The sequence below is a fragment of the Sinohyriopsis cumingii genome, chromosome 8 (genome assembly GCF_028554795.1).
Source record: "Sinohyriopsis cumingii isolate HCF-2022 chromosome 8, ASM2855479v2, whole genome shotgun sequence".
In the NCBI taxonomy this organism is placed as follows: domain Eukaryota; kingdom Metazoa; phylum Mollusca; class Bivalvia; order Unionida; family Unionidae; genus Sinohyriopsis; species Sinohyriopsis cumingii.
The window spans coordinates 85309314-85332422 of NC_142968.1; the positions used below are offsets into that span (position 1 = coordinate 85309314).

A 23109-nucleotide genomic window follows, 5' to 3' on the forward strand; every position below is an offset into this window, starting at 1 on the left:
TAAACTTACTTGCCTGAACGGTATGCGATTTATACGTATTCAAACAGAACGAGATATTTCTCGAACGATCCATAACAAGTAAACTGACGTGCCTGAACGGTATGCTGTTTATGCGTATTCAAACAGAACGAGATTTTTCTCGATCGATCTATGCAGGAAGTCATTAATCTCTCTCTCTCTCTCTCTCTGTCTCTCTGTCTCTCTCATTTTGCCAAATAATGTATAATCAATAATCATCGGTTTACAAATTTGTTTATTGGTTTGAGTTATATATATATATATACACACACACACACACATATCTAATAGAGACTTAAAATTACATGGCCGATATGGAGCTCGCCTCAAGTGATAACTGACATCTCTCACCTCTGTCCGCGTCGATTCGAGTATCGCAACGTGAATATGTGAGAAAACTTCCCATGTTCAAGTGTTTCTTCCAGGGTTATTCCTCCACCAAATATACTTACTGCCATATATTGCCTATCCTGTGCAGAAAATGGCGTTTCACCCACACACAAACATTAATATTGGGCCTACCTACGCTTGCTGTAAGTGGCTATTTGATGCTTCCTTGTTCGCTGCGGCAGAGGAACAATTAAGTGCCTACTTACTGGACGGATCGAATATGTTCAATAAATTATACAGACCTATATCAGCTGCCGGGGCATTCACTGCCTGTTCTGTGTATACTGACTGGTTTGATGCAGCAGTATTAATTCTAACTGAAACAAAGCAACCAAGGTTAAAAAGGACACAGCGTCCGAAGAGGAAGCACGCCATTGTGAACGTGCGATTTCGAACGTAACAAAATCTACCGGGGCTTTAAAATCCGGGCACGGTGATAACACTGGGATAATCAAGGACGTGCAATCCTAGCCAACTCAACAGAGCTAAGGTAAGTATATAGATTATTGATACTGTGATTTTCTAAGTTGTTTATGGTCAGTTTTCTTTGTTTGCATATGTGGAAATAATTATCGTTTAATGTTTGATTTTTAGCTATCTGTCCAAAGTCTTCATGTCAGTGTTAGATCAAAAGAAAGAAGAAAGAAATGATTTATTTATACACATTTATACACATCTAATGAACTCATTTGATATTTTTACTTTCCTATTAATACAAGTACTTTGCGTTAAACGTTTCTTTTTAAATGTTATGTTTCCTTTCATACACAAAATCTGGTTACAGTTGCAAAACATATAAATAATTAAATAAAACCTGATAAAAGATAGCCTACATATTGGGGTTAAATAACTACGATAACTAAAATTGTTTCAACAACAAAAACAACAACAAATAATAATAATAATAATAATAATAATAATAAAAATAATAATAATAATAATAATCATAAATCATCCTTAATGATATGTATCAATAAAAATAAGCAGCTTATGGTATATAACATTATTCAGCTAGTTTTATAAAAACTAATGACAACCATTTGTTTCCGTTTGATTTCGGTTTGGATGATTGTTACGACTGGTTTTGTTCCACGTGATCATAATGCTTATTATTTCTGAAATAAGAAATACATGAAAATGGGTTAATTGGAGAGTTCTTTTGCTAAGCCAGACCTGGTTTGGGTTAAATAATTTTTTATAGCTCTTTATTCAGCGTCATTATTAGGGAGTGAACTAACTGTATGTACAATACTGGAAACACAGATCAGTATAAACACAGTCAGAACGATACACACAACCATTACAAGACTATATGTGATCATGCATGTCCAAATGTGTGTGTGTGTGTGTGTGTGTGTGTGTGTGTGTGTGTGTGTGTCATTGATGGATGGGTGAATATTTCGTTGGATTCGTTTTAAGCATCAGACTGAGAGGGAAAAAAATTCTTTACAGTTTACATTCACACTAAAAATAATGACACAAGTTGTGAACGTCGCTGACAGTCATATATCAACGTTCTGTCCACATGTAAAGGATGATCGTATTACGAAAGTCACATAGTGACATGTTTATGTTTCTTATTACTTTTTTTCTCACAAACAGATGGCTTTTAACCTTTCAGGTCAAATAAATTAACCTATCGTTAGGTTAAATAAATTAACAGATATTCTCTCTCTCTCTCTCTCTCTCTCTCTCACACACACACACACACACACACACACACATATATATATATATATATATATATATATATATATATATATATATATATATATATATATATATATATATATATATATATATATAATGCAGACACACACACACACACACGTACACATAGAGAGAGAGAAAGAGAGAATATCAACATTATAATACTCAGTAAAACGTGACTTTAATTAACTACCTCATCTGCATTTAGAATAATATTCTTAACAATGGTGTACTATATGATACTACATTTAGAAGACTACTAATGTAAAGTGTTATACGCGACAGCTTGGGCTTAACCAAGTAAACAAGAACGCTTCTTTAAAATTAAAATCACGAACATCCTGGTTCGTATTTTGTACAGAGAGCGGCTATTCAAGCTAAAACCTGAATGACATCACTATAAATCCATAATCGATCACCTAGAAGTGTTCATTGCATTTAGGTCGGGTAATAAAAACTGCTGCATGAATCAAGTCACGTACACACATACTCGACACCTGCGTACATTTATTACACGGATGATAAAATCTTTAATACTGAGGAATCGATCACGAATAATGTTGCAACTATATCTCGCTCGGGCCTTTCCGCCAATGATCTGATATATATTTTTTTTTAAAAACCGAAAGCTATATTCGGGTCACCTCTGCTAGATAAATATATGCATCGGATATATGTCGGTGCACTAATTTATAGATAAAAATAATACATTTTGTTCGCAGGAAATTGCATTGCAAAAAAGAAAATGGAATCTAATCAGACAAACTCGATTACTTCTCTTGGATTGACCAATGGATTGGCCTAGAAATTACAAATGGAAAAATAGTTGATGCATTTGTAACTTCTCGATCAATCCTTCATTCGTACATAACCAAGTAGTCCGAACGACAGCTACTTGCAGCTATCGGCATCCATTCAAGTTGAGATCCCGGGTGGCATAATGGTGTAAGGCTTGCTCAAATATAGATCTCGTCTCTATCGGCGTGGGTTCGAGTCTTCATTTGACTAATGTGGGTATTTGAGAAAGCTTGTTAGTAGCTTCCTGTCGGTCGCTGATTCTTCCCGGGGTCTTCCCCGGTTCTTTCTCCACCAAACATACTATAGCCATGTATAACCTTCATTTGCTGAAAAATAGCCTTAAATCCATGAAAACCAAATGACAGCCATTCCAGGTATGATCCGAAGGATTGACCTCAAAGTTGCTGATGAAAAAATAAGGTAGTAACCGTCACAGTATACGCATCTTTCTTGTTCACCAAATGACGTCATTTTCATATCACACCGCCATAGCATTCATTTTGAACAGCTCGACTGAGATGACTTATTCTCGGCCTCTACATTCTCGCGTTTCTTTTCTCACTAGAGAACTTTCTTTTACTGAACTTCTGCTGATAATTTTATAAAGGTATCGTAATGCTTTTGTACTGGTTCTGTTTCACCTATCACACCTTTTCGTCAGGATCAGTTATCCGCCATTTACCCGCGATTTCCCCACTTTACACAATATCACTCGTTCGAAATATTTCCAAGGTGAAACGTTTCGCAGAAAAACCACAAGATGTTCCGGTTGCTGACAGAGGCTACATACAATCTATTTCACGTGACAATGTGAACTAAAAGGAGCAAATTCGAGGCCAATATTTGAGTACTTAACAACAAGGTCTGTCCAAATCACGTCAGACATGTAAAAACCCTGTAAACAATTATGGTTGATTTTCAAGTTTGCTAGCTACAGTGGGCATTCTTTCCATGAAGTTATTCGGCATACGACAAGGTTGCAATGTTAATTTGCAAAAAACAGCTGTATAATTAAACAAACAAGCAAATCATTCATCCATCAATTCACCTACAACATACATACATACATACATAGATACATACATACATACATACATACATACATACATACATACATACATACATACATACATGCATACATACATACATACATACATACATACATACATACATACATACATACATACATTTAGTAAAAAAACAGATTGTATGGTATGTAGATAAATTTCGAGGTAGGAGGAAAATAAGTACCTGCTTGAATGAACAGACAGACAGACATTTAGTCAATCGTACAGTGGTATGGGTTGTAAAAGGCCTACTTCATTTTTCCATCTTATCAACATTTCAGTTTCCAATTGCAGTGAAAACGTTTTCAAACACCCGCTGCTCCAAGGTGAAATTAAGACCTTCTGAAACAGGTGGCAATTCAACAGAAAGTCATTTCTATAATAATTTTATGTGGGTGTTGATATACCTAGAAAACAGCTCATTAAGACGGCTGATTCTGTAACAGAGGTGACCTTCGAGGCGTGTTTAACTGTAAACACATGTATTGCGTGTAAGGGCTTGATCTAATATATTTTTTAGCTACATTTTTCCAAGCCTTGTTTGCATGAATTTGCGTTTAAACTATACTTCACAGTTGAGCATATGCCGTACGAATGAGTGATATGCTTGTTTAGACAGATTTTCTCTCCCCAAATAAAGATTTTTTAATATAGATTTTAGTGTATCTATTCATAAAGAATATACATGTTATGATAGATAGAAGCTGTCATTCTTATACAAACAATTATGATTCATCTTCTGAATGTTAAATCACGTGAGAAGGTTTTGTAAAAATAAAAAGAGGAATGGAGGCGTGCTATTTTTACATGTCTTTTTTATGTACTATACTACTGCCAATCTTTACCTATCAAAACGAACTGCTCTTTCATCAACACTTTGATTTTGTTTTTTCCACGGGAAATTTAGTAAGACGCGTTCTATCCAAATCCCCTTTTCTTTCTTTCCATCTGTGAAATCAGACTGTTCGCTAGAGGTCAATGACAAGTAGGATGAGATGTCCATACATTTTGATAAATATCACCCTACAATACACTGAACACAGATGACTGAATATTAATAACGTGTATCAGTCGATATCGATCAAGCGGTATTATATATTTTAAGCGCAAATGATTGTTTTTATTTTACTAGATATTGTTGCATATTTATTGATGATCTATCCGAATATGGCCTTGCTACGTGGCGAGTTGAACTAATTATAGAATTGCCGATACATGTGTTTTGATATAATCTCATTTATTGCATTTATTTTCTTGTCACGTCAGAATATGAAGTCAACATTATTCTCTTTTATCACTATACAGATTGATTTCTGATAATCGTGGGAAGATTGATAATTAGATCGGATTAACAGGTTTATTTTAAAAGTCAGTTTATCCGATGTACGGTTGAAACATAAACAACATCGTCAGTATTCACGTCGTGCTTCAAAGATAATGACTTCTTTTCGCAGAAATGTTAAGATTGAGGGCCATGTAGGACCCAACTTTCGTGAAATTGCCATATTAATCCGAACAATGTAGACTTGGATCTGTGGGCTGCGCCAGCAAATCACTGTCAGCAATAGATATCCTGATCTACCGGATGATGACGTGATTTGAAATCAGGATGTATACTAATCGCAATTCTGTGAGCGTTATTCACGGACAAATGCTATGCATGTATATACAGTCGGACATAAATTATCAACTGCCCTGATTCGTTTCTGGGTACGGCAAACAATTCTACTTGCCTCGGCGTGATATAATCTTCAAAGTGTTGATGTGCCAGAAAATATCAAAACCATCACGGGAAAGCGTATTTTAACCGTTTTCTTAAAACTTTTGTTCAGTCGTCTGCTTGTCAATCTTCACTGTTTGATTTGTAAAAAGTTGTTAAAGACACATTTGCACAGAAGGCCAATTCAAAATGCAAAACTTTCCTTTTAATTTAGAATTTTTAAGGCAGTTTGTGTTCATATTTAGTTATTCAACCATAAATGATGCCCTAAGAAATGCCAGCTGTCGTGATAATTACGATAACAACCCGAAATCTAAATTTGTATAAATTATCTGACACAATAAATCGTTTAGAAACGGCAGGTAAAACGCAGGTTATTAAACACTAATGATAAATGAAGCTTATCAGTGGAGATCCCCACCCCTATTATATGTGTATAGTTTCCTTTTCGTAATTCATTATAGGAATTAGGTTTACTCGGGTGAAACCCGTTATTTCTCAGCTCCGATTACAACTTTCTTTCTCAGACAATTGCTTTCTCTCTCAGACGCACAAGTCAATAACTGCTTTTTCGAATGAGCAAGGGACCGTTGTGTGTTGGAGCTTGTAGACCAATAATGAGGTCGATAATGGGATAAAATTCAATATGGCATATTCGTTAGCTTTGTGCAGTTTGTGTAATCATTATATACAAGCCACAGTGGTTCGAACTTTCGTCATCAGGATCGTCTTCTTTTCGTTTTATTGATGTCGATAAGATTCCTGATTGAATTTAATGCTTGTGTAGCTGCAATGTAACGGATATGTAGACAACTAGTATTACATTGGATGAATTTTATTGAATTGAACAAACTTATGTAGTAGTATATTGATAATATATGGAATAACTGTGGAACACAGGCATTAATGTAACTTTCATAATTAATGTTTCATGGCAGAAAAAAATGGATTGCGAAGGAGTTAGAGTAATTGCTAAAGGGTAAATAAGCATGCTTTTTCGACGTTTTTATCGCTCTTCTGGCACTGCAACTTTTGGTTGTCAAATACAATTTGCGAAGTCCTTGCAAGTTATCATATCCTTGGAAATATCATAGTGATAACTATCTCAGGCACCTGTCAGAACGATGATTTTATCTTCAACAGATATCTGGACAGTTCGAGTTATTTTCTCTGACGAAGATACGCGGGAATGCTATTATAGGTAGAGTTGGAAAGGAACGCCAGGAACTGTAAATCACTATGACAGATAAACTGTACATAAATCGTACGTCTGGTTTTCTAAGCAACGGGATACTCATACAGTTACTTTCCGTTTAGAACAGTCTTTTAAATCAAAAAGGAGTAAATTTGTGCTGGTATAACTTTAACCAATTTATTTTAATGCTTTTCAACATTGGAACGGTATCACAACTTAGATGTTGTTGTAAAGGAGTTCACACCAGTTCTTATTGTTGTTGTTGTTAGTTGTTGTTGATTATGTTGTTGTTGTTGTCTGACCTTTACATATAGGATTAAAAGATAGCCTTATTACAGTTATGACGAAGTTATTAAACTAGCAGGATACGTATGTATACCGAGAGACTAACAATGCTGGATTGATGGGTGAATTAATAAAGGAAGGAATAATGGAAGGATGAATGAATGCATGTATAGTTATATAAATAGAGATAGCTTATAGGCTGGGTCTATAAATACACGAATAATGTATTGGCGTATGTATGAGAGCTGTATGAATGGGTTAATGGATGGTCGAATGAATACATAATTTAATGAACAAAAGGGACCATTTAATGACATGAATAAATGAAGTGGAAGAATGAACGGACGGATGGAAAAATAATTAGGGTCACACGACACACGATCAAACAATGACCTCATGAATTGATTAGATATATATATGTTCCTTTGCGTGAGTTCATTGACTCCAAAAATAGAGTATAGGTGCGTGCTTTGGCATGTTATGGTGCCAATTCTGCGACCTCAAAGATCTACAGTTATAGTATGGCTGTTACTTGTGTCTAAATATATAGAATTATTTTTATGCCAGAGAATCTGCCCCATCCCCCGTTAAGAGACGTAGAACAGAATGATACGAAAGGTGGAAAGCTAAAGAAAGCATGAAGCTAGGTTTGGGTTGTTGTGGTGTGGTGGGGTTTTTTTTTCGTGCGATCGGGACTGGGTACATTGTATGATGAAATACATGGACGGACGAATAGACATCGTACATGAAAAAGAGGGAATAGATCTTTAGTCATTGAGTACATTAGCATACAGTGCATACGAAGACGAAACACTATATTTCCGAATCTTTACATTTTATCTATGATATATCATAAATATATAAATTATATTTTCGAATATATAAATGATATATTTCGAATTTATAAATATGTCATGGGTGCGACAATGTAGTGGTTAGTTTTCTCTGTTAGGTCTGCTATGTTAAAGTGTACTGAAGTTATTTGATAGAATCTTGGGGCGAGGCCACATTAGAATTCGGATTTGAAAAAGGGAAAAGACACGAAAATGTTCACAATCAACTCATGTACCTCACCAACTTTCTATTACCATCAGTGTCTTTTAAACATTTGTTTTCAGTCGTATTTTTAGTGTTTTAGTATCAGTGACATCGTAGATTGAATGGGTTATTAAGTTTGTTTGGCCTCCCCATTTTATGGCCCCGATATGGAGCCTTTTATCGCTGTAGCGATATCTAGGTAAAAATATTTGCTGAACTACTTCAAGAATAAACATAACTCGCAGCACGTGGGTGTGTACTTAGAGTAAAACCCCATTTTCACTAGAAGGTTGTAATTTTGCTTGGCTAAGGGGACAAAAGTGTGATTCAATTAAACCAGCATGATTCATTGAGAACGCAAGTGGCCAGTCATTACGGTACAGGCATAAGTCTTAATATAACGGTTTAGTTTGATTTGTGTTTGTGATTTAACGCCATATTTCAGGCTATACATGGCAGCCAGTATATTTAGTTGAGAACGAACCCGGGAAAGCCACTAGTAAAACCACCGATCCACGGAAAGCTACTGACAAGCTTTCTCGCAAACCCACGTTGGTCAAGCCGAGACTTTAACTCAAGTGGATAGAGGTGAAATGTCGCTGATCTATATGGGTGAGCAACGTATAACAATCGGTCACCATGAGCCCCCTAAACGTTCAGCCACGAGGCCTTCCGTATGAAATTCCTGAGCTCGACGTTGTTACTGATGTTCTATTAGAATCTTTAATAAATTGCTTTTATTCGGGGTTTTCCCCCCAGAGATAATTAGATTTTCATTACATCCTTTGAGTGTGCGATTTACTATTTACCGTCAAACATGTTTTTACCTGAAACAAACAAATGAACAAACAAACAAATATCCATATTAAGATATGCTCTTTATATTTCAAAGCAACAATTGCCTTGATGATTCTAATCAAGGTGCAATCACTGGTCTTGCAAACAACAATTTCCAGAAGGACTTTAATCAAGTGTCAATCAATGTTACTGTTAACGAAAGTAGTGAAAAACTGTTTAGGTGCAGCGGCTACATCAGTTCTCGTAAATTCCAGTACGCTCGTCAAGCAGAAATAGCAAATGAAAAAGAATGAGCCTATGACTGAAAATGCAGGTCACATAATTTGTAATTCAAATCAAGCACAAGAAATCTCTAGGCCACGATTTATTACGTGATAAGGATGTCCGAAATGCGTTCTCAACGTATTTGCCTTAAACGCTTGAGGCAAACAGGCAATGCTTGGAAGTTTCTCTGCTTTAATCGAGAAATCTTATTTATCAGCATGAAATACAGAGACAAGAGCCGACGGGGGCAGGTACAGAATGATGACTTTTATGCCGCTGGCGAGTTGTCAGCTTTTGTATGAGTGTCAAGAACTGATCTAATCGGCTGGAAAACTTACCCAGTTTCCTACATAATGTAATATGTCCTCTGAATATATAGCCTCCTAGGTGAGAATTGGTCTGGGTTCGATTTTATATGTTTTAGTGATGAAAGCGACTGTATTAGCTAAAGGGGAGAGGCTTTGACCGCAGTACATTTAGAACATGTCTTTAAAGGTACAACATATCACAAAGGTTTGTTGTTAAAGGCAGAATACGCTGTGTGTCTCACGGTTTCGCCTCTGCATTGTACAGTCTGCCAAGCTTGACAGAGGACGACATTTATTAACTGTTTCTTCCATTTGTGCATGGTTAGCTTCTATGCCAAGAACATTGTCCGCCAAATACAAACTATGTTGATTATATTTTATAGTCAGATTATACTGCATTTTAATTGAAATTGTTTGAATTTGTCAGTACATAGATATATCCCTTTTCAAACCTATTGAGTTTATTCCTATGATTCATTCACCACCCGACAATAATGACTTGGTTCATTGCATTTATGGTGAGTTTTCAAAGTTTGAAGGTAATTAATTGTGTTGTGGATATTATTTTTTAATAGAACTCTCCCATGATTGTTGTTTGTATATCGGTGGCGCTATTTTATTATGGAATAATTAGATTGGGTACATAATTTGAATGCTTTGATCGAAATTAAAAAAATATCGACAGTTATAAAGAAGACACACACACAAATATATATATATATATATATATATATATATATATATATATATATATATATATATATATATATATATATATATTGCACGCACACACGAATCGATACATCTGTAATATAATGCTGTTATTTTTCTAATATACTTGTAGGATACATCAATAATTTATTGATGTTGTAATTAAATACATTAAACTTTTGTTTGGTGTTGAATACAAATTGATCATTGTTTTCACTTATTGCATTTGTGATATAAAGTGTATGATTACAGGATTGTTTGTCTCAGATGTACCCATGCTGATTTATCCATACTAGAATATTTAAACTCTTTGTCGCTGTAACCGCTCCTGTGGCCCAGTGGTTAGAGCTTCCGCCTCGGATGCGGGAGGTCGTGGGTTCGATCCCCGGCAGAATCATACCAAAGACTTACAAAAATGGTACTACCAGCTGCCTCGCTTGGCGTTCAGCATTAAGAGGTTAGTGTTAGGACTGGTCGGCCTGGTGTCAGGATAATGTTGTGACTGGGTGTGACATGATGCTACATGTTTGCGGCATGATGCCCCAGTGCTAGACATCACTATAAACTGCCACATTGCAGACATATTAGCGATATGACTGCAAAATTGTTAAAGCTACGTTAAAAATCAAAATCACATCACACTTTGTTGCTGAATTTAAAATAGTACTAGAAACATGATTAGAATATCCAAGGTACGTAAGTGTTAGCATGAATGGAAAATTTCACCATCTTTAAGTAAACGTGACTGAAACTCGTTTCGAACTTCCTTTGCGGTAGATAATATTGAGTTTGTAACTGGAAATCATATACCAAACGGAAGCGGCATGGCCCAAGATGTCTATTAATTTTATTGGACATTAATGCATGTAACTGTGTGCAGACAAAAAAGTTGATTTTCGCTCAATAAAATCCAAACGGCGAAGCATCTTCGTCCTGATAAATTAAGGAAATTTAAATGTCAATGATATCTATTTCATGATTGCTGAAATAACCGTTTACAGAACAGACAGACTAACACAGGGTTACTATATTGGAACGATTTTTACATTGTTGGCATTTATTTGTCATTGGCTATGTAGTTCATTGACAACAGTAACATAATCGTGCAAATGATTACGTAAAAATTCACAGGAAGCAAAGAAAGTGTAAACTTAAAGAGACTCATTAATAACGCAGCAAGTTATAAGGCATCCCACAAGAACCGAGAAGACTACTTCGAAATGTCCCCTTTTCATTACGAAAGTTAATAAAGAAAATTCTAAACATAATTTTGTTATACTCTTGTTTTTTCACGAGTCCGATGATATCATAAACTTCTATTTTCAGAAGAAAACATCCCTGCGATTTTTTTTTGCGCAGATTTGTTTCAAAAATAATTTGCAAATTATGCATAAGAGGTCGGTCTACAAGTTTTGTTGGCATACTATAAACCCTTCCCCGTACAAATAAAGTGACGTACATTAATCAGACATAACAAACGGAAAAAAGAAAAAAAAAAGACCAATTCAAAAGCGATAAGAATATAAAAAGATATCACCCGATTTTAATCTATTTCAGTCTGCTTCCCATTTTGTTATATTTGTGCTCTTTGTAACACTAACGAATTATAACTTGTAATATAAATGGATTGAACGTGTATTAAATAATTACGAAAAATAAAAACAAGCCAAAGTAAGAGGGTTTTGCGGAAAGCACCCGCTCCACTCCCCTCCCGAGAAATGAAAGAATTGGCCTTGAAAAGAATCATGCAAATTTATTAGAGCTTGTGTCATGGTCTGCATGTGAAAATTACATGTCAGTACATTTATTTTTTAGATAAAATATTTTGGAGTTTTGATGAGTATATATTAATTGTAGTCTTCAAATTTGCATTACAGTTCAAAGGTAGCTGTTGTAATTTGCAAAATGTCCTCCGTTCAGCCGAAAAGCTTTGGTTTTGGACTTAGAGCTTTCAAAAAGTTTCCAGAGGTAAGTTTAACGTCATCCTCGTCTAGGCAATAACACAGTATTATTTATGAAAATAATGCAATTTTCTTTTAGACTCTTTAAACAGCAGCACGACATAAACTTATTCGCAAAATGGGCATGCGAAGATTACATGCATTCGGCAAAGCCTTCGACTTTTAAACGCATATTCACGTTAAATATGGCTGCTTCGGTCGTAAATTCAAATCATAGTTTCTTTACTTTCTATTGTAGAAAGGCGTCAGAACGTGGTGTCTTTCTGCATGAAAAATTAAGACTTTTGCCTGCTAGATTGAAGGGAAATAATGTAAGCTGTTTGTATCTCTCCTGTATTATTCATATTCTCTTTGAGACAGTGTACACATGATTTTAATCACTTCGCATGAGACTGCTGATTCCACTTTCCTAATTCTGATACGCAAAACATAAAACGCAATACAGTATTGGCGCAATAATAAAATTGAACACACTGACATCATCATCATCATCATCGTCATCGTCTTTATCTAGCAGATATGTTCGGAATAGGCAATAGGTCTGAACACGTGCTGCGTCGGAAAAGACAATAGGCATGGGCGACCTCACATAGAGGCAATGGGGGTGGGGGCACTCATACCCCGATTCACCTCATTCCATGTTTCAGTCTACATCCGTAAAACTTGATAGCTAACCACTACATGCTTGTTTCCCCCCCCCCCCAAGCCAAATAATGATGTCGGCGCCCCTGACAATATGCCTGAACAGACGATACGTCGAAATTGGCAAAGCGTCAGAGCAGGTGGGTCATTTTCTTAATGTCTTAGTGCAATAACTGGAATGTTTCATTGAATTAGACAAGAACATGAAGTAGCCACGGATCAAAATCTGTTGATTTCCCTATTTTTTTTCTGCATAAGACAAAGGTTTTAATGGTTTTAATAGCTCTGAAAGTATTCACTTTTTTAGGGATTACAGTTGTTAATAATGTTGTCATTGTTGTATTAATGCATCTGCTGCTGTTTGGCAACTTTTACCTACGGACATGATAGCAAGAACAAGCAAAATTCCAGACGTTTAAGCACCAGTACACCTGCTGACAAATAATGAGGATGATATAAACAGAAGACATATCAAATAATATGATAACTTTGGACGTTATCACGCATGCTATGTAGAAAATTAATCTGCTTCCACGTGGTTTGGTATTATTGATTCTTGACTTAAGATTCGTAATGTCCGTTAATGAATTTGCCACTGCAAATGGATTGTATTCGCTTGGATTGCAGAACGATTTCAAAATGTACATAAATACAGAGTATGTCATGTGATCTACGTAATCTGCTGCCAATCTATAATATTGTCTGAAGACAACATAGCACTTGGATGTACCTAAAGGCATGCTGTGAATAGCAGAATGAAACAACCGGAAAGGTCACGCGATACTCCAATACCTTTATGTCGAATAATAACATATTGTTACACTGGCTGCTAGACTAATTACTAATGCGTAGACTGCGTTATTGGACAAATGATAATAAATTAGTAGCGATCGATCAGGCCGAAATAGTACACTATTTTTGTATTCCAAGTATCTCTCTGAATATAATGGGTTTTAACAAAATACATGTTTTAAAATATATTATAAAACAAATTCATAAAATAATGAAGAATGAATAAATGAAGTATAACTTATCAAATGCAACAATGCAGGCAAATATTGAGGTACATTAACTCTGTATTCAATTCTGAAACATTTTCCATAATCTTGCATCAAACGCACCGGAAATCACACGAAATGGTTTAAACAAGACCCATAACTCTGAATTATATTGTAACTCCTGGCCTCAGTGTACATACCACAAGAGGCATTCAATATAAGGTACCATATATTTATTGATATTCATCTCTGCTCCACCACAAATAATGTTTAAATTATTGGCAACATATTTGTTCGGTTTAAATGAATCTTCTGTTATCAAACATGTTATTTTCATTTCTGCAGTTACTGCCTCTGGCCGTGATTATGGGATGTGCTTTGACGGGTGCAACCGCTTTTTCCTACTACGCGGCCTACACAAAGCCTGACGTTGTGTAAGGATTAATAGTAATTTTATATTTCCATTTCAAATTAATTTTCTGCATATTAGCGTGTGCCATTTTATTTTTGAACATTTGAAAGCAGTGATACGAAGAAAATACATACACTAGTGTATACAGTGCATGACTTCATGTGACAATAATATGTTTCCTTTATATGTCATTATGTTTGGACTTTCGTCGGATTTGTTTAAAACCTATCTTTGAAAAGATTAATTTTAATTACATAATATCATCATTGTTTCAGAGTTTACATAAAGCAAATCCAACTTTGCAAAGTAATATAACTTTAACACCCAAAAAATTATTTTTAGCAAATGCTAGATACAACTTGTCAATAACAAGAATGGGGCTTCTTCGCTCTTTCACGATGTGTTCTCTCTGTCTCTCTCTTTCTCCTATGCGGTGTCATCGTATAGTATAAATATAAAAAATACGTAAAATAAAACAAAAACCAAATGTACACAGTCGGTTGTTGTTCTTGCAAGCCTGATTATGGAAACCTAGATCACACACACACACACACACACACACACACACACACATATATATATATATATATATATATATATATATATATATATATATATATATATATATTAAGGTACACCTATATCGCTTTTTTTAGCATCAACAAGGGTGCAGAGGTACCACCTTTCGAAAGAATTAAACCTGACCAATCTATAAAGGTAAGTGACAACGAAATAGACTATATATATATATATATATATATATATATATATATATATATATATATATATATATATATACAGAGATAGAGAGAGAGAGAGTATCACGACATATCAGCACAACAATGACTATATGAATATATTGGGCCAAATAAAAGTTTTTTAAATGAAGAATGTATGTACGGTAGATACTTCCATCCACCTAAATGTAACCAGAAAGCACTATAGGATAAAAGGTTTAGATGTTAACACTGTGTAAAAAGTCTGTAAATATATCGTCAAACGTTAAGGATTTGTTCGAGTGATATATCATGAAAACGTTTCTTAATCGTATCCATATAAAGAAACAAATTCTGCTTTAAGCAGGACATGTTCCGTTGTCAGTGGACACTGACAGGGTATGCACTTATGCTGAGGGTCGCCCTCCATGAAGTATGCATAAGTCAGGTGTGTGAGTTGTATACACTATTGACACCATACCAGCACATCTCTACGATTTCCTTCTTATATATGAGGGACGTGACTGTATAATAATGTGTTTGAGATTCAGCGTTTGTTCGCGGAGCTTTCAATCTTCGTGTTTCGAACACTATGTAGAACATGCTGATTTATCTAGCATTTGTAGTCAATTAGTGGGATCCTCCATCCAGAAACGGGTGAATGCAGGGCAGCTTTGACTGCTTTGTCCTTACTTTCGTTACCCTTTATACCAGTGCAATCAGAAAGCCAACATTATATATACTTTTCTTCAGACCATAAGAGCATATCATATATATGTAAGATGGGGAATATTAACGGGATGTCAAAATTTATCTACAATTTTCAAAAAAGCGTCCGAAAAGATAATGAAATTCGTGTTTTGAATGATTTGAGTGTAACTCAGAGAGCTTAGTATAGTTGTTAATTTCTGCGTTAAAATTAAGGCTTTATCAGGCATCGGCTCATCTGGAACGTTGTAATGGTAGTTTCAAGTATGTCCGTATCTTTATCTGTATAAAGTGAAGTATGGCCAAGAGAGAAAGGCTTTGATTGTTCTAGTTTTACTCTGAAAGGGCGAGATATGTCGATGACTTTTGAATTGGCAAAATTTAAATATTATTTAGGGAAGTTTGATGACCAAGGTGGTGATTGTGGTTATATAATTTTGCAATATTCCCAACAGTGACTTTTGTGGCTTTTATGTCAGAGAGAATTTGAATGCCAAAAAAGTGGCCTGAAATTTGGTTTCTGAACATTCTAGGTTTAGAACTTGAACCTAAATACTACACCTAATGCTGGATTAGATGAATTAGAATATACTGGTGTGGCTTAATGAAGAGCCAGTTTCATTCGTTCGAAATCAAGTGGTGATGCTTCGTTTGCCTCAGCCTATATGCTTTTTGAAGAGAAGCTTAAATGCATTATAGACAAAGACTACAGGATCAGATATGTTGCGGGTACGATTTACTAGCAAATCCAAAATACAATCGATCCATATTCAACTTTGGATTTTGCTAAAAACCTGTATAGCCACATGAAGTCCTTCAGAAATGCATCCCAGTCTGTAATTTTCACGGTCCGTATTAAATCCAGGACTTTTTAACGTTAGATGTACACCAATATAATTAGGATAGCTTGTATAATAGCTGATGCCAAACTTAGCTCTAAAAGCCGTCTTCCAAAATTTGAATATAAAGTAGGCGACAATTCGGACCTAGGTTTATTAATAATTTATTATGCCGTACTTCTATTGGTGTCATAAGCTTTCTCTAAATTGTAAAGGATCCTTTGCAAGTCAAGTAGATTCTTTAATTCCTTTTTGCTAGGTTTTAGTATATATATATATATATATATATATATATATATATATATATATATATATCATCTGGTGCTGGCCGTTTGCTGCGCTGATGTTGAACCAGATAGAACTGGTTTCTCGGTAGTAGCTGTGGGTATATTATGTGTCACTGTTTCATGACTAATGGGGTCGGTGGTTTGCTGATATTGCCTTATGCTGGATTTAACTAGTCTGCGTCAAGATTTTGAACCTGGCTATATTGTCTGGCCATATAATGCCCGTCTTGGTATAGATAATATTTGCTTTCTGTTTCATCACCACGTTCGCTAAGTTGTCGTTTAAGTTGTCGTTATATTTGCCAGATGAATATGGGAGAGAGCGAGATAAGGAACAAATACGACAAAGCGTAGGAGAGAGCGAGATAAGCGACAAATATAACAAGGCACGGTGCTTTAGTTATAGACAACAAGCTAAGTAGAGTTCGAATCCAGTGTAATGACAAACTTACAGCTTTCGGTGTTTATATGTCCCTTAAGGCAATCATTAACATAATATACAGATCCCTAAAGGCCACCACTTGCAAATTCTACATGTCCAAGAACACAAACACTCGCGATGAACACAAACACAAAAGACAAAGAAGATAACACTTAAAAATACGAACTATATATGGAGGTTTTCTTGATTCTTAAATTACCTTTAAAAGTAAATTCCTCTATTTATAAAAGGATTGCATATTTATTTCTGTGAAATGCTTCATACGCTTCCACCGGTTGATGGAACTCTCAGGAATGTCCCTTTCATTCAAGAAATCTCAAATTTGCCAAAAACTCTTACATTAATTTTGCAGTGTGTTGTCAGAATCTTTCATAAATGTAGATACTCTCTGTTAAACGTAATCTTTCGGGATCCAATATATTTGGACATTCTTTCATTTACCATTCGCAGCATGCCTTGATATTAAGTTTTGATTTCATAAGTCCTGATGTAAATAATGAAACTGTTATTACACGAGCCGCCGTAATTTTAACTTCAAAGTCTGACGCATTTTTGAATATCAGTCGCCATAGCTTACCTCCGATTTATCTATACTTCTAGGCAGATGTTTGCTCACGTGATCCCAAATTATCGATTTTAAGTTGGTGCGGGTACGCGGTGAATCACATGTTGGATATCAGTACTTGAAACTTGTGGTGCATTATATAAATAGATTACATCCACTTACAAGGACTTGTTATGTGACATGTTACGTGACTGAATGCACGTTTCCTTCCAAAGAAGACTTTGTCCCATATCGTTTTATGCACTTTGAAATATAATGTATAGACAGTAAAACCTCCAATTGTGACCTATTCGAAATTAAATCAATTGCTTTTAGTTTCTTCATTGGGGGCTTTCGTTGTTTATTTGTCTTTTTTACTTGGTCAAAAACAGTTTCATTCTTTTAAAAACCGAACAATTTCAAATTGGGACCACTTTTTCCTGTCAATGGCTTCAATGTAGCCAGTCAGTCAAATAGCCAGCTGTATATTTAGTTACTCAGCTAGCTAGTTAGTTTGTTAGACAGTTATATAGTTAGCTAGTCCTATAGGAAATAATCAATTTATTCAGCAAATTATGCATCGGGTTAATTGGGGTTTATGGCAGAAGAAAATGAAATAACCGTTAAGTAAGCTAATGATAAGCCAAGTTAGTTATGGTTTGAGGCAGAAAGGAAAGGGAGTAGCAATTTAGTTAAAATATATACCAGGTTAATTAAGGTTAAGGGCAGTAATGAAAGGGAATAACCATTTAGTTCATTATATACCATGTTGTTTAGGGTTTCCGGCAGAAATGAAAAGGAATAATTATTTACTTAATTATATGCCAAGTTAGTTAGGGCTCAGGTCAGGTTAGTTAAGGTTTAGGGTAGGTTAGGTAGGGCTCAGGCCATGTTAGTTAGGGTTTAGGGTAGGTTAGGTAGGGTTTATGGCAGATTAGTTAGGGTTTAGGGTAGGTTAGGTAGGTTCAGGCCATGTTAGTTAGGGTTTAGGGTAGGTTAGGTAGGGTTCAGGCCATGTTAGTTAGGGTTTAGGGTAGGTTAGGTAGGGTTTATGCCAGATTAGTTAGGGTTTAGGGTAGGGTAGGCAGGGTTTATGGCAGATTAGTTAGGGTTTAGGGTAGGTTAGGTAGGGTTCAGGCCAGGTTAGTTAGGGTTTAGGGTAGGTTAGGTAGGGTTCAGGCCAGGTTAGTTACGGTTTAGGGTAGGTTAGGTAGGGTTCAGGCCAGATTAGTTAGGGTTTATGACAGAAAGGAAAGAGGTTGACCATTCAGATACGTCATCAACGGAGATTATTAATTTTAGTTTCGATTCTAAGTTTTAGTTCTAAATGATTATTGAAATTTAAAATAGCACTTATAATGAGTCATCTTGTTAAAGAAAATTCAGAACAGGACATTCACATCATTCACATCTCTCTCTCTCTCTCTCTCTCTCTCTCTCTCTCTCTCTCTCAGCATGACATGACATATAGTTCATGATCTGGTAGAAATTTCACTTTGTTTGATTCAGTCATTGATTGATTTTCTTTTCAGCTTCTTCACTTCAACCAAAAGTATGAACCAATCCCTGAGTTAGAGGCCCTGAAGAAGGAGATCGGCAGCTACAAGGCATAAAGAACTCATGAGAACTTTCATCGAGCATACTTCGCAACATTCACTATATGAGCATTCGTTAAATTGTTTTGGTTTAGTCTCGTTCAACTTGACTCTCGCATTATCTACGCCTCATTTCTTGTTTCCTTCTTTTCTCTTGTTCGTGATTGGAATGGATTTTAGAACTGGCCGAATATACTGGTACAAAAGCGGGCAATGAACGCCCCATTTACTGTATTCTTTGATCTGAGTTTTTAATAAGAATGCTTACTAACATTCCAACCAATTGATGACTTGACTAGATATTCGGAAAGCCTCGTTCTGAGCGTTACAATCGTTTGTATAGAACTTTGCTAGTCTCGTTCAATCAGACTTCATGCATATCTTTGTGCACTTTCCACCATAACAGGTCTGGTAATAAACGAGTTTCCTTGTAACGCCAAAGCAAGACATTTGCAAAATATGAAAATTTGATTTGATTGACAGAGGAGATGATGATGACGTAATACGTTACTGTGCTGCTGGGACGACGTCATGTTTCGCGTGAACATGGACATTTTCAGTGGACGGTTGAAACATGCTTCCTGCTTCAAGGTCTGCTTTCATCTGAATGATGAATGAATCATGTTTGGCTTACATTGCAATTTTGACTTGAAAGGTTTCGAAAAGTATGTCTGGAGAATTATGAGACGGAGATATATGTCTCCCTAATTTCATTTTCTCTAAGTATGTCTGATGCACATTCTATTTGTTAGCACCAATCAAAGAAGCATTTAAGAAATCCTCGTGTGGTGGAGAAAATGCAGTGCAGCTAGAAAGTTATGTTGGAACGAAACGAATCATTTTCCGTGCCTAGTGTGACGAAGATCTCACGAAAGATGTTAGGTTAAACGAGACTAAGTTAGGCATCCTCGGGACAAATGTGTATCATATTGTTACAACCGTGTCCAAGCAACCTTGGAAGGTTCAAGAGACATTCTTTAGACTAGATCAAAAGTCATTACTGGCAGATACAGAAGATGATGCAAATTCTTGATTGTATGGAACGATTAATTTTGGATACTAATAATTATGCCAGTAAGATGGCATGTTAACCGCTTGAAGCATATATTTAGTCTGTGCCCGCATTCACTCCTGCAGAAGAGGTACACCACTAAATCTTAAAAACGACAAGTTGTACAATTTTCATTAATTGTGACGAAGATCAAGAGTCGGGCTTTTACAAGAGCTGGACGAATTCAAGCTTTCCTCCTTGGCGACAGTTGTGTTCGCTTACCATCACCGTTTGGCACTTAGCCAACATGTGATCTCGTACTCTTGATCCGCGTTCGATTATGCAGGTATATTTTGTAATGGATCTTATTAGTCGGGGATAGTTTTGAATAATCGATGAAGATGCGTTGTTAATGACCATTTTCTTGCAGTCAAAAGCTTGTACCAACATTTTACCACATAAATGAGAGAAAGAAAGCAAAACCAATTTGGCAAGCCGCGATGCGTGTGTACTTAAATACATCACCTAGAGAATACGATGTCTGGTTCTTTACTTTAAGGTATGAAACTTCGTACTTCGTACTATTATGGCACAACTTTTAGGCATATACCGTTCATGGGGAGTTTCGGTTTCTCAATATTTTTTAAGAAACTGTTAAAAAGTGAATACAAGGTGTTAAGACAAAAAATATTTCATTCCAATATTTATCTACAATGTTTAATATCTGTACGGTCTCCAAGATGTACCAACATCGAAATAATCGTTTTCGTATGGTCAATCCTGTTATCGTCTGTATCCTTGTACAGTATGATGTCTTATTGGATCAGTTTGCATAGTATCTAGTTTAGCTAGGTTATAATGTGCGATATACCCGGTTGATAATTATCAATTATTTCATAATTAGTTGTAAAATCATCAAATTACCTACGTGACATGCCCAGAGCATACATATAATCTATTTTAACATTGTATATCTATATTTTACTTTTTGACTTCTTAGTTATTGTTGTGTTGGGTAAATGTAATTTAAGTGGAACTCGGTGAATGAAATAGAGACAGGCTATATTATACACATATCATTTCAGTTAAGCAGGAAAGTGTATTGATTTCTTGCAAAAACTGTGGGTATCATTAACTAATATTTAGTATGAAAAGTTTGCATCAATTGTTTCATTTTCGTTCTTTCAGTACTTTGCACCAGAATAGTTTATCTTGCCTTATGCCTGCGTGCAATTTCAGTTTTAAGGAAGAAATAAGGAAGTGCCACTCATATCAGTTAGAAACCGTTAATTTACCGTATGTCCTCGTTAATACATAGGGTCCAACTGCAAAAAACATCGACCCTGAATTGCCATCACATAATGTGCAGGTAGATCAGAATCAATGCTTCTTCTACTGATTGCTCATTTACCGTCACAAATTGTCCATAAATAACAGCTGCGGATTAAAACCTCATCATATTTGCACAGGCTGTAGATTGTCCATTCATGTTTTGAAAAATACTCAAAGAAAACAGTTATATCGGCGAGATTTTATTTTCAGTATGAGACGATAATTGAGATTATCCCGGTTTTCTGTAATGGAAATCCTGCGTGGACGATTTACGGTATGTTGTAAATCGGTAAAGATTTCAAAAGGTCTCGAGTACTTATATTTTTTAATCATTTTCTTTCATGAGACTGTTCTGGCGATTATTGAAATTGTATTAGCATTGTTCTTTAACGTTGTTTGCTAAAAGATATATATATATATATATATATATATATATATATATATATATATCGTAACCACATCTTCCAAAAGATTTCATGCCGTGTGATACCCCTAGAGAAAATATTACATAATGTTGATGACATCATAATGTAGACATTGATTTTATTATTTTCAACAAAACCTCTATGATCCATTTCTCTACTTGACTGGTTTTTACAACCCTCTGCTATTCCGTAGTTCTCACTCAATATTTCAACCTCACAGTTCTTCCCAATATACGTATAGAGACATGAGCCGTAGTTCTCACTCAATATTTCAACCTCACAGTTCTTCCCAATATACGTATGGAGACATGAGACTTGAACTGAGACATGAGATGACAACCAAATCAAACTGTTGTGAGATTTTATCTAAAAGAAACAATTTAAGACGTATTTTAATTAATAGTTTCTGTCTTTTGTAAGAATGTCGCATAATATATTCAGTTTTTTTTTTACTTGTTGTATCTGTTTGAACGTGACTTATAAAATAGTGTTCGAATAAATTCTTTTGTTTACAAGACTTTCTTGAGTTTCATTCTTATCAAAGCGAGCTCTGTTAGAGCGATGCTGTTTGTCATTTTTAGCTTGAGAATATCATTCAGTTTTACAAATCTGTCTTGGGTTTGTTTAAATTGTATTTTATATAAGATAGAACAAATCTGTCTTTGTTTTAAACAAATTCATACTCCATGAAGATTGCTTCTGGCGATTATTTGAGCTCATGTATACCGACAGAATGAAATATCACAACTTACCTTCTTGCAGTATTATCCTTCTTCTTCTTCTTCTTCTTCTTCTAGCGGGTAAATAAAGTTAAAAATCAAGAATGTAAATAAACAGTTATGAACTCATGAATGACGCGAGATAATTATTTGTTTTAAACTGCATGTACTTTTATTTATACAACTAGCCAAACCA

At 35.3% G+C, this 23109-nt stretch overlaps 1 protein-coding gene across 1 annotated transcript; it reads left to right on the forward strand.

The window, feature by feature from the left end:
• Positions 1 to 625: 625 nt before the first annotated feature.
• Positions 626 to 22709, forward strand: LOC149794045 (cytochrome c oxidase associated subunit FA4L3-like). Its single transcript, XM_089967991.1, has 5 exons — positions 626 to 898; positions 12180 to 12270; positions 14249 to 14337; positions 14972 to 15032; positions 19384 to 22709. The coding sequence occupies exons 2-5, from the start codon at positions 12208 to 12210 to the stop codon at positions 19462 to 19464; spliced, it is 294 nt and encodes a 97-aa protein (XP_089824117.1). The 5' UTR covers positions 626 to 898; positions 12180 to 12207; the 3' UTR covers positions 19465 to 22709.
• The last annotated feature ends 400 nt before the right edge of the window (positions 22710 to 23109 follow it).

Bases quoted from the DNA above. Each gene is read 5' to 3' on its own strand.
- LOC149794045 (XM_089967991.1), top strand. From the start codon at position 12,208: ATGTCCTCCGTTCAGCCGAAAAGCTTTGGTTTTGGACTTAGAGCTTTC. The intron at 12,271-14,248 runs GTAAGTTTAACG...TCATTTCTGCAG, and splicing joins CTTTCAAAAAGTTTCCAGAG to TTACTGCCTCTGGCCGTGAT. The intron at 15,033-19,383 runs GTAAGTGACAAC...TTTTCTTTTCAG, and splicing joins AACCTGACCAATCTATAAAG to CTTCTTCACTTCAACCAAAA.